This window comes from Mesocricetus auratus, unplaced genomic scaffold (assembly GCF_017639785.1).
Source record: "Mesocricetus auratus isolate SY011 unplaced genomic scaffold, BCM_Maur_2.0 Super-Scaffold_100001, whole genome shotgun sequence".
NCBI lineage: Eukaryota > Metazoa > Chordata > Mammalia > Rodentia > Cricetidae > Mesocricetus > Mesocricetus auratus.
The window spans coordinates 14,962,321-14,975,044 of NW_024429187.1; the positions used below are offsets into that span (position 1 = coordinate 14,962,321).

General features: G+C 46.5%; 1 protein-coding gene across 5 annotated transcripts in view; it reads left to right on the top strand.

Moving 5' to 3' along the window:
• The window catches only part of Stk38l (serine/threonine kinase 38 like), a 58,670-nt gene extending 49,940 nt beyond the window's left edge, over positions 1-8,730 (top strand). For all 5 annotated transcript variants that reach the window (XM_040743618.1, XM_005072939.4, XM_040743619.1 and 2 more), the window contains 7 exons: positions 67-169; positions 347-408; positions 3,122-3,239; positions 4,163-4,286; positions 5,679-5,774; positions 7,550-7,641; positions 7,747-8,730. In XM_040743618.1, the coding sequence (XP_040599552.1) occupies positions 67-169; positions 347-408; positions 3,122-3,239; positions 4,163-4,286; positions 5,679-5,774; positions 7,550-7,641; positions 7,747-7,874 (723 nt within the window). In that variant the 3' untranslated portion in view covers positions 7,875-8,730. The remainder of the gene's footprint in view (positions 1-66; positions 170-346; positions 409-3,121; positions 3,240-4,162; positions 4,287-5,678; positions 5,775-7,549; positions 7,642-7,746) is intronic.
• The last annotated feature ends 3,994 nt before the right edge of the window (positions 8,731-12,724 follow it).

A 12,724-nucleotide genomic window follows, 5' to 3' on the forward strand; every position in this document is an offset into this window, starting at 1 on the left:
TTTATATTAAGGATGTTTTTATTTTCATAGTTAACTTGACTTCACTGGAATTTGTTGTTGTTTTAGGGACACGTAAAGTTATCTGATTTCGGTTTGTGCACGGGGTTAAAGAAAGCGCACAGGACTGAATTCTACAGAAACCTCACGCACAACCCACCGAGTGACTTCTGTAAGTTTGCATTTTTTTTCCTTTGGTTGAAATTTTATAGCTTGAAACTTCAGTTCTGTGAGGAAGCGAGGCCCCCTTCCCCCCCCCGCCTTCCCGAGTTGCCCCAAGCCTTAAGTGTAGGTGTGCAGTTTATGTTTGGTTTCCCCTCTGATGGCCGTGCTGTCTTGTTGGAATCAGCCTTTCAGAACATGAACTCGAAGCGGAAAGCGGAGACGTGGAAGAAAAACAGGAGGCAGCTGGTAAGTCCTGAAGGATGCTGTCCCCGTCCTGGGACGCCCTGCCCCGGGACACTCCGCCCCTGGAGCACCCCACCCTGAGGACTCCTCAGCAGCAGCTCTGACTGGGCAGGTGGGCAGGGATGGGGTCCTTCTTGGCTCAGCTGTGCTTGACCCAAAGGTCAACTGGGACAGCGACCCCAGCGTGCATTTTCTGCTGCCAGTGAAGATTAAAGATTCCGACACTTGTGGGTGTGAACAGAGCAGCAGGGTGATTTATGAAGGAGGTTTCAGAAAAGTGAGAGGCTTGAAGGAAAGAGAGAAGCTTTGTAGAGTGGGGGTGGGGCTGGGGGCTCCTGAGGGAAAAGGCTGTTGAGATGCATCTGTAAGGGCTGTGGCAGACCCTGGTTGCCGAGGTCTGGCCAGTTCTCTGGGCTGAACCTGTGGAGGACCGCACTGTCTCTCCTCCCTGGCCCAGCCCGGAGCTGACCATGAGTTCTTCACATGCTGCCCCCCCCCGTTTAGTTGGGGTGAAGCCTTGCTGTGTCTGTCTGTGACTAACTCCAGCGTCATTAGTTATTGCCCGTGACTGTCCTTTATTGCCGGGCACTTGACCAGCCTCCGTCCTCCATTGCAGGTGATGACACTAAGCTGTTTGTTCCCACTGCCGCAGAAAAGGAGCTGCAGATGTGCTTGGTTAACTGTCGTTGGGATGGTCTGGGGTCTCCTTCCCGAGATAGGTGGGGGTTTCTTGACGCCGTCTCTACCTAATCTGTGAGTTAGAAGCAAGCCGACTGTAAAAGAGCGGTAGAGCCCAGCGTATGTTCCAGAAGCAGAGGGTCTCCCGGAGCTGCAGCCACCACCAACACCGGCCTTTCTTTTGGATCCCACGTCTGTTTTACCAGGTCCCCTGGGCCAGCTCATAACCAGCCGCAAGCTGTTTCTCCTCCTGGTGTTTCTGATCTGGCTGTTTTAACCACGCCATCCTTTTGACTCCCGTCTCCTCTCCCATAGCCAGTGTCCTCACTACCCTGGGTGCTGTAACTCCTGTCACAGCAACCGCCAGTCTTTACAGTGAGCTAAGCGAACAGGAAGCTTGCGGTGGTGGTGGTACAGTTGCTTCGGGAGGCAAACCTAGCCCCTAATGCTGAATTTCATGGCTGTTCTCACCAACGCTATTTCCCTCTTTTTTTTTTTTTTTTTTTTTTTGTGAATGTAAGATTTCCTTCCTCCCTTTCCTCATTGCATTTGTATAGTTAGCTGAGGTGTGAACATTTGCAGTCAGGAATGTAGCTTTGATTTTTGTCTTCCTGGGTTCTTACACAGTGCCCAGCACATGCACACACCTTGTCAATATTTGTTCAGTTCAAGTAAGCAGTGACAAAGCTTCTGACCCATTCCCCTTGGGAAATTCGAGACTCGGGAGACAACAGCCTGGTGTGTACAACACAATTAAATGACCTTTTGCATTTTTTAGCTCATTTACTCATTGGCCCAAGCAGCCGCAGACTTCATATTCTAATAAACTTTTAAAAGTGTGTTCAGCTGATCATTAAGGAAAAAGCTTCATTTTGTTTTTGAATGAGTCATTTTGGATATTACATTTGAGAAAATACTACAGTCTTCCTATTTTTTAAGGCAAGGGGACAAAGCTCAAGGGGAATCTTGGCGGATTCCATGGCACACCCCAGGGTGGGGAGCAAAAACATGCCAGCCAGAGCTTGAGTGAGAGGTTTTATTAGAAAGGTGAGGGAGGGGGGAGGAAAGAGAAAAGAGGTGAAGAGACAGAGAGAGGACAGAAGAGGGAGACAGGAAAAGTCCTGTCTGCCCCGGGGCAACAGCAATAAAGAGAGCATAAGTGGGCTGGGGGTCTCTCTTTTAAAGGGGTCTATGAAATCATGGAACCCTGGGCTGACCAGGGTACTGCCTGAGTGCATTCTACCAGGTGACAAGGGCAGGTTAGCATAATGCCTGCATCCTTACAAATACCACTTAGAAGCTTGTCTGGTGGGCTGGCATTGGTGCTCAACTGAAACCTACCAGTTAAGAGAGGCAGGGCCATCCTGGGTTCTGAGATCAACCTGGGCTTCACAGTGAGACCCTATCTTCAAAAATAAATAAAAGCATGGCTGAGGGTTTCTGTTGGTCATCATCGTTGGTCATTGGCTCCTGAGGGAGCAGCAGAGATGAGATCATCAGTGTTTGGGTCAGGCGATTCCTTCAGCCCACCCACTGCAGGTCTCGTCGTTGTCCCCTGGTCTCTGTAGTGGCGTCTGCTGTCCCGTTTTCGGTGGTTTCTACAATAGTGCCCCCATTGAGAGCTGACTAAGAATGATCAGATAGGATTTGATGTGGGCCGAGGGGGAAGGCTCTGAAGTTAAGTTCTAAGGAAGGCAGCCTACGGAGCGTGCTTTCTTGTGTCAGCTGGATCTTTGGTGAGCAGAAGCCGAGTGAGGCTCAGAGAGCAGCCCACACAGTAGTGAGCAGAAGTCAGGGCCGCTGGACGCAGCCTTTTCCTCCGTTTTGAAGTGGGCGAAGGGCCTGTCCTCAGCCTGGCATCCTGTGTTCTATACGCAGTGCCTGAGTCAGCACTTGTCAGTTAGCCTTACACGTAACACCCGGGGTCTCCAGTCAGAGGGAGCTTGCCCTGTGCCTGGTGCTCCCTCCTGTACTAATCCACACCCGGATGCTGTCTAAGAGGTTCAGAACGCCAGTTTGACAGGCTGCTCCTTTGTAGGCATATTCCACAGTCGGAACACCAGACTACATTGCTCCGGAAGTCTTCATGCAGACTGGCTACAACAAACTGTGTGACTGGTGGTCCTTGGGAGTGATCATGTACGAAATGCTAATAGGTGAGTCCTGATATATACCTCTATTGATACCTGTATACCTCTACTGATACATATCTCTATTGATACATACCTGTATTGCTACATACATACCTCTACTGATATATAACCTCTATTGCTACATACATACCTCTGTTGATACATAACATACATACCTCTATTGATACATACGTACCTCTATTGATACATACACACCTCTATTGATACATACATACATAGCTCTATTGATATATACACACACACACACACACACGCCTCTATTGATACATACATGCATACCTCTATTGATACATATGTACCTCTATTGATACATACCTCTGTTGATACATAACTGTGTTGATACATACCTCTATTGATAAATACATATATCTAGTGATACATACACACCTCTAATGATACATACATACCTCTATTGAAACATATGTACCTCTATTGATACATACATACATAGCTCTATTGATATATACACACACACACGCCTCTAATGATACATACATACCTCTATTGATACATATGTACCTCTATTGATACACACCTCTGTTGATATATAACATACATACCTCTATTGATACATACATACCTCTATTGGTGCCACTGTTTGAACACACTACAGCAATGACATACAAAAATAGCAGAGCCATTTTGAATCTATTTCCCACATTCTTCAGTGTTTAATGCATACTGATAAATACCCAGTAAACTGCCCAGGGACCCTATGACTTCCTTTATCAAATTCCATGTGCAGGGTTCAGGTGAGACAAGGTGAGGCTTTACATCCTATGGACTTCGTTATAATTTTATAGTAAACCAACACATACCATAAACTGGTGTCGTTACAGGACTTGTTTTGTTTCTCATGGTCCCTACTTGGAGGTCTGGTGGAACTGATCACAAAAGCTGATAATTTTTGTTTCCCTGACACCCAGGCTTCCCACCTTTCTGCTCTGAGACACCTCAGGAGACATACCGGAAAGTTATGAGCTGGAAGGAAACGCTGGCATTTCCTCCAGAAGTGCCCGTCTCTGAGAAAGCCAAGGACTTGATTCTCAGGTTAGTGACTTAAAACTTCCCAGCGCCCACACGAGTTGTTTCTCTGAGGCTGGGCAGGTGTTTGGGGGGAGAATACCACTGATCTGGTCAGTTTTATAAGATAATTTACAAAATTCAAACTTTAAAGAAAAGGCTTTATTAATTTTTATGTGTAAGTGTGTGGAGGCTAGGACTGGGAGTTATAGGCAGTTCTGAGCCACCTAGTGTGCGTGCTGGGAATTGAACTCAGGTCCTCTGCAAGAGCGGCAAGTGATTTTAACTACCTATTTCTCCTTCCCTACAACACGCCAATGCTTAAAAAGAAGTCTGTGGGAAAATGGGGTTCAGAAGAGAGAAGAGATCTTGTTGGACATACTGGTACTGTTCGCAAAGGGTCACTTCTGATTCAAGAACTCAGTGTGTCAGGAACGAAAGGAGAGTAAATGTGTTAGAAGCAGAAGCTCCTGCTGTGAAAGTCACAGCCACCTGAGCAGAAGAGGGGGTGTCGCAGTGCAGGAGGGCAGGAAGAGTTGTAAGGAGTCTCTTTCTGTCCCTCCAGCCAGCTCCCAAATAATGACACAGACTCCTCATTAATGAAAGCTTGGCCTGTGGCTCAGGCTTGTTCCTAACTAGTTCTTGTAACTTAAACTAACCCATTTTTATTAATCTGTGTTCTGTCCCGTGGTGTTACCTCTCTTCTTGTTTCCTTTCCCTGTCTCCTGGCTTCTTCTGCGTGTTTAGATCCTCCCCTCTTCCCTTCTCTCCCTGGAAGTCCCGCCTGTACCCCTGCCTACCTGTGTTATTACACCAATCACAGCAATGCATCTTCACACAGTGTACAAACATCCCACAACAGGATACGAATTGTGACAACCCTTGTGTGTGAGCAGCTGGCAGCATATTGTGTAAAATTGTTAACCATCCGTGACCTTTGACCAGCAGTTTTATTTCTGGGAGTTTAATAGAGCATATCACCGTGTAGGAGCAAAGAGTTAGGCGTGTTCCTTGTGTTATTTTAGTTGTGAAAAATTGGAACTCACGTAAGTCTTCTGCAGCAGCAGCGATGGATGTAACAAATCCATGTCTCCATACACAGGTCTCAAAAAAAAAAAAAAAAAAAAACTACCTCACTGGAAAACTCTGAACAGCGTTGGGAAGTTTTCTTAGTGCATATAAGTGAAAAAAGTCTTAAACGAATCATTATCGTGTCGGCACTGTTGTGATATTAAGTGACCGCAGACTGTCTGTGGGGGTCTAAGTGTGGCTTGTGGGTGATTTGATCTTCTCCACACGCACCCCCTCCCCCCAGTTAACTCAGTAACTGGATTAGAGTGCTTTCTAAAAACCCCTGAGGTGACAGAGTTAGAGTGTTGTAAGTGAAGGGCAGGGCTGATGATTGGTTTCCCTTTCTAGGTTTTGTACTGACTCTGAAAACAGGATTGGGAACGGTGGTGTGGAAGAGATCAAAGCTCACCCCTTCTTTGAGGGTGTGGACTGGGGGCACATCAGGTATGTTCCGAGGGCTGGGCTGAGGGAGGGAGCTTCTGGATTGGCGGTTAGTGTGCCTCTGACTCTTGTAGACCGGTGGTTCTCAACCTGTGTGTGGGTCATGACCCCTTTGCGGCGTTGAACGACCTCTTCACAGGGGTCTCCTAAGACCGTCAGAGAACACATTCAGGACAGCAGCAAAATCACCGTTTTGAAGTGGTGAGGAAGTTGGGGTCACCACAACGTGAGGGGCTGCATTAAAGGGTCACAGCGGCAGGAAGGTTGAGATCCGCTGCTCTAGACCGAATACAAGAGGCAGCGCTGCCTCCTCTGAGACGTCATAGACATCATCTGCTGTGCTGCTTCTCTGTAGATTATTATGGAAAGGGGTCACAGAGCAGAGCCTGCCTACCTAAGCTCACGTGCTAGTTGGGGACAGAGGCCTTGGTCATAGAGGCCAACGTTGGGCCTCTTTCCACTCGGTTGAGTCTTAACTAGACTTCCATGCTCATCATGCCTGGGTCTAGAAAGTCTACTACGTAGGACACCATGGGCAAGATGTCAACAGTTCCTCTGGGTGAGATGAGAATTGTATGAAATGTGCTCATGAAAGTCCTGGGCGCACAGTGGGACCTCTAGGGAAGACACATACTTAATTACTCTTAGTTAAGAATAATTCTTGTGTAGACACGGACAGTACATGCTGTTTCATAATGTAGTCGGCTTAGCACCTAGTAGATCCTTTAAAAGTTTGTTGAAAAAAAGTAAGTAAAAGCTGATAAGGGGCCGTTGAGGTGATTCAGCAGGAAAAGCCTGAAGATCTCAGTTCAAGCCCCCAGTCCTGCGTGGTAGGAGGAGAGAGCCAACAGCTGAACGTTGTCCTCTGACCTCTAAACTTCCGTGTGTGTGTGTGTGTGTGTGTGTGTGTGTGTGTGTGTGTGTATGCACGCATAACTTAAGTTTTAAGTATAATTTCAAAGTTTTAAGTGATAGTTTCTTTTAACTATTTCTGTAGTTAAATGTATTTACTATAATGAGGCATTTTTTGTGGAGGTGTTTTTTTTTAACTTGACCTCTCTGGTTCTATTAATTTATATGACTCAGGTTTTTGCATTTGGATTTTATCACTCAAACGAGTGTCTCCTCTTTTGCAGCTAGATGTCTGTGTTCACTAATCCTCACTAGCCTTGTAGCTCTGACTGACTTAGGTAGATCTCACTGTCTCCCAAACACTCCGTGTCACTATAAATCTCTGTAAAATGCCTTCTTTGGGCCCGGACGCTGGCACACGCCTTTAATCCCAGCACTTGGGAGGCAGGTGGATCTGTGGGTTTGAGGCCAGCCTGGTCTACAGAGAGAGAGTTCCAGGACAGCCAGGGCTACACAGAGAGACCCTATCTAAAAAAAAAAACAAACAGACAGAAAAACCCAAAATTTGTTCTCTTCTAATTTTCCTTTTATTGGGTCTTGTTTTTTCACCTACTTAAAAAAAAAAAAGCATGAAGGGTTGAGTCTGTATCTCAGTGGTAGGTAGAGTATTTGCCTAGTGGTCGTTCAGTCTGTAGTCCATCTCAGATGGGGACAACGCATGAGAAAGTCTTCATGCAAGCATGTAAAACATCCAAGTAAATGATGACATTTTAATGAAAAATTACTCAGCCATCTTGACATCCGCTTAGCTGTGTTCAGATGCAGAGCAGGCGCCTTTGGGTTTCCTGTCCCATGCGGTGGTAGACAGGACTTTGGAGAATGGTTTGTTGGGCAGTGAAGAGTTAAGAAAACTTGCCCTCTTTCAGGGAGAGGCCGGCAGCCATCCCTATAGAAATCAAGAGCATTGACGACACCTCAAACTTCGATGACTTCCCTGAGTCTGACATCTTACAGCCGGGTAAGACGTGTTCACAGCAGACCTCACCTATCAGTCATCTGTGAGGTGACGGACATGCAGCCCGTGGGACCCCTCCGCCCTCAGTTAACTCTTCTTTCTTTCTAGTGCCAAATACCACAGAGCCCGACTACAAATCCAAAGACTGGGTTTTCCTCAATTACACCTATAAAAGGTTTGAAGGGCTGACGCAGCGCGGCTCCATCCCCATGTACATGAAAGCTGGGAAATTATGAATGGCGGTCACAGTCACCCACAGCCAAGAACTCAGGTAGCTGCAGCTCCAGGGAGGCTTGGTGTCAGCAACCGGACATTCCAGGATGCTGGCACTCACCAGCCTGAGGAACTTCCACAGGGCCAGATTCTGCGACTACTACAGGAATCGCTCTGCTTTTCTTTTTTTTAAATATTTTATTATTTGTATTAACTTTATTGTGCAAAGGTACTGGAACAAGAGGAATGGACATTCCCTCCTAACTGCACCACGTATGTGCATGTTGAGTTCCATTCTGCCCGAGTGCTGCGCTTCCAACTGCATAGCGCCGCCATGGCAGCCTGAGGTCACTCGCTCTTGGTGTCCCTGCTTCACTGCAAAGCTCATGGGCCCTGAATCAGTAAAAAAAAAAAAAAAAAAAGAAAGAAAAAGCCATCTGTAGCTGCTGCTAGAACACTCGCCCTGTTGGTTTGGACGTTGTAGGCTCTACGTGAAGACAAATTCTGTGACGGTCCTAAGGAAGTTAAGGAGAAGTACACCGACTTCAGCATTAGAATTTCCTGTCAGGCGCTCACACGGACCCTGGGATAGGGAAGGTGAGCTTCTGCCAGGGTGAGGACATGTCGCACCTTCACTCCAGCACCTTCCAAGGCTGACTTCGCTGAGAAGGAGTGACTGTTTTACACACACACAGAGACACACTGCTGTGTGTGAGCAAATGTCAGTTACTTTTATTGTGACACGAGGACTTCTTTTATAATGAGAGGACAGGCATTATTTTAACTGGGTGATTGATGGTGAGTTGAGTTTCGGGAATGGCCCTGAAAGCTGCTTGTAGAACCTGGTGTATTTTTATTAAACTATTTTTCTAGATGTCACACTTCTGGTCGTGTCAATGAACACACAGAGAACAAGCGTGTGAGTCCCTTTGGCTTTCTGTAAAGTTTTGGTGCATGTCCTCCCTGGTAGGTAACCTTTGTTTCCTTAGATAACACTAGTGCCATTGTTTCCCAACGAACCAAAGACCCTGAACAGTGGGGAGTGGAATTCCGTGTTCCAGGGGGCGCTGCTCTCCATATTTGACAGAGGCCAGCCCTGTTCATGGTTACCTCATCACTGTGGTTAAAGCCCACGGTGGAGTGAAGGAAGCGTCTGCAGGCTGGGGAATGTGTGGCTGGAGACTGGGCAGGAAAAGTCAGCATCAAATTCCCTGGGTTTTTCCCTAATGCTGACATCATCTTTTCTTGCTCACCCTTTTGATTCTAAAACAACTTTCTGAAGAGGTTGTGTTTCCTAAGTTGTGGTTGAGAAGTAAGGCTTTCTCGGGAAAGCCTTTCTTTCTTTCTTTCTTTCTTTCTTTCTTTCTTTCTTTCTTTCTTTCTTTCTTTCTTCCTTCCTTCCTTCCTTTCTTTCCTTCCTTTCTTCCTTCCTTTTTTTTTCTTTTTGGTTTTTCGAGACAGGGTTTCTCTGTGTAGCTTTGGAAGCTGTCCTGGAACTCGCTCTGAGGACCAGGCTGGCCTCAAACTCACAGAGATCCTCCTGGCTCTGCCTCCCGAGTGCTGGGATTAAAGGCATGCACCACCAACGCCCGGCCTATGTGAAAGCCTTTCTTAAACTTCTGTCTAAAGGTAACTAGACTGTGCCTGCCCCTTGGAAGCTAAAAATAGGAGTCATGGTGCAAATTAAGCAAATGGTTTGCAAAGATTCCCTGAGACTGACTTTTTCCATTATATTTCCCCCATATCTCAGGGGAACCATGCAATTTAAGTGACAAAAGCCTATCTGATCACTGGGCATAGTGACATTTTCTCTAGTCTCTATTTTGAATCAAAGTTTTACTATAAGCTAGGTGACTTGGGTTTTTCTAAGGGTATGGAAAGTGTGTATAATACAAATTACTTGGTTTCCTGTTTTAATACAGACTTTTACTTTTTCATTAAAACCTTGTGTTAAAGCAGTTATTAACAGCGAAGTCTACAGGTGTGTGAAATCTAGGCTGTCCAGAAGTAGTGACCACTTAGCCGTAGGTAACCGATCAGCTGTTTGTTTAGTGACAATGCCAGCTGTGGGATATTAAAAATATTCTTTGGCTGCTAAGGCTTAAGATAGGGCTCATTTATTCCTGTAACAGCATAGCCTTAAGGCACATGTGTATCTTGGTGCAAGCTGAACATTTTTAAGTATCTTGAAGCATATTTTGGTGTTTAGATGTAGAAGACCTGAGAAAGTCTGTGCTGTCAGGAGTAATGGCTACCTGTCTTTTGGTGGTCTACAAGTAAGTTACTTGAGGGTCAGAAAGGAGTCCCTGGCTACCTGATATGTTTTCTCTTTGAATTGTTAAAACTCGGAAAATTCTAAAGCAACTGTTTTGCTATGATAACAATTACTTCTCATTTTATTTCAAATTCATTTTCTCTGTAGAAGTGCACTTATTTCTGAAAAATCTTATGAAGCCGACACTTAATAAATATAAGACACTTGGGACTACTAGAAATATTTTAGGTTTTTATTACAAAATATGAACAGGTAATGCTTTAAAAGGAATTAATAAATAAAAGTGCATTGTAGTTATTTTTTAAAAGCAATATAATTCAGCAGTTTAGCAGTTGTCCAGAACCATCGAGCTTTCAGAGTCCTGCGTTTTGAAGACTGTTGGGCAGCGAGAATAAAATCCATGTCTCTGAAGGTTCTACTGGTGGGATTTCTTTCTTTCCTTTTTATTTTTTAAATTTTGTTTTGCTTTCTTGTCATTCGCAGATTGGTGTTATCCAAAACTTACATACTAATTTGTGACTGAAATTACCAAATAGCCGTTACACCTGCAGATCATATCATGAAAAGGTTCAAGCATGGAGCTCGAGTTGTGGTACATTTAAACAGTCAAAACAGTTGAGCAAGTCTGGGTTTAAAATTGTTCAGATCTGAAGGTGGGTTTAAATGAGCTCACCAGATCCAAGATAAAAGATAAGTGTTCTACTGGGGAAGGACTTACACAGACAAGAGTAAATGATCTCCACAGCCTTCCTGCTCCAGAAGATGCAGCCTCTGCCCTTCCGGCAGCGCTCTCTGAGACCCAAGAGAGCACTTACCCACAGCTCCTCTACCTTAGAAGGGTCACATCTGTACCTGAAACCACGCCCAAAGGGTGTGTCCACTACTACAAGTTCACTGGCAAGGCAAGATGCCACCACACAGACCCAGAGCTGAAAACATACACCTTTGTGAGTTGTCACTTTAGGGACTTACTAGACGTAGACCTTACATGCAGCCCCTCCAGTGAGTCAAAACCTGGGTGTCTCAGTAACCCGAGAATCTCCGTGAATCCAGAGATAAAATCAGCTCAGCTTCCTGTGGAAGTCACACCACCAGACTTGTCACTGAGTCCAGAAAGCCAGGCAGAATCCCCTGGGCCCCAGGCGGCTCGCACCACTCCCTCCCAGGTGCGCTCCCCCGTCGGTCCCCAGCACACACCGTTTCGATGATGCTGTTGTGAGGACTGGGATTTGAGGAGAGCAAACTTGCAGACTCTTAAGTGTCCATGAGACGACCTACATTCACCGTCGCGCTTTCACTTAACACGACGCCCTGTTTCACAAACTACTCACCAGAAGCTCCACACCTGGACTTCCTGCTTCTGAAGCCAGAGTATGCTCCATCCGCATGTTATCACTCCCCCCCCGTGCTTCTAGAACCTTAGAGGGATATGTGGGTACCACACCCAGCCGAGTTGTCACTTGGGGAGGGGAATGAGGGCAGGTGAGTAGTTTCACAGTAAGGAAAGGACCCGATACCACGCAAAGAGGTCGCAAGATCTCTTCCAGGGCAGCAGAAACAGAAACTGCGGGGAGGGGGGGGGGGCTTCCTCTATTGTCATCCGTGTTGCTTTGTCCTTGGTCAGAGGGAGCTACGTGGCTCAGACTTACTCAGCCCTCGCACAAACGTCAAGGCTCAAGTTTTTAAGAGAACCTGGGGGTGCTGAAAAAAATGGCTGAGCAGTCAAGAGTGAGTACTGCTCTCACAAAGGACCTGAACTTGGTCCCTGTGCCAGGTGGCTCACAGTCACCTGTAAACTCCAGGGGGTCGGGTGGCTAGCATCTGCAGGGAGGTATGCACATAATTAGACATAATAAAAATTCTTTGCGGGGAGTGGGGGGGAGGGGAAGACTCAACTGTTAAGAGCGCTGACCGCTTTTCTAGAGGACCTGGGCTCAGTTCCCAGCACCCACATGGCTTTCCACACATGGCAGTAACTCCAAGGCCTGATATCCTCACACATGCATGCAAAATATCAATGCAAATGAAATTAAAATTAAAAAAAGAAATTCTTTGCCGGAAAACGCCCTCATGTGTTACCTGGCTGTCATCGTGTCAACTGCCTGCTAATTAGCTGGTACCCGGCCCAGCGGTTGACTTAGGATTCATGTTCTAGTACGGGGTGGGCCTCATCACACATCCGTGGGTACCCGAGACCAAATTAGGGTTCTTCTAGTTAAACAAATGTGCTATAGACATCTGCGAGCCTGGTCTGGTTACACGGTGAGACGCTGTCTGTCTGGGAGGAGGAGGGAGATGGGAAGAGAAAGCTACAACACCGGGCTTCAGTTCGAGGCACCACACTTTCATCTGTCACGGCCAGTGAGCGGCAAGCAGGTCCTGGCCTGTCTGTAAGACTGGAGCACCGAGAACCTCTGTGCTGGGCTGCTCAGATCCCAGGTCCCTGGTGCTCGGGGGCGTACCCAAGACTGTCGTTTCCTCTGTGCTTCTGTGTTCCCAGCCGCGTTCTGCGAGGCTCGTTCCCTCTAAAATGGTTATGAAGAAATACAGAGTTCCACGCTCAGTCCCTCAACCCAGCCGGGGTGTGTGCTCCAACTG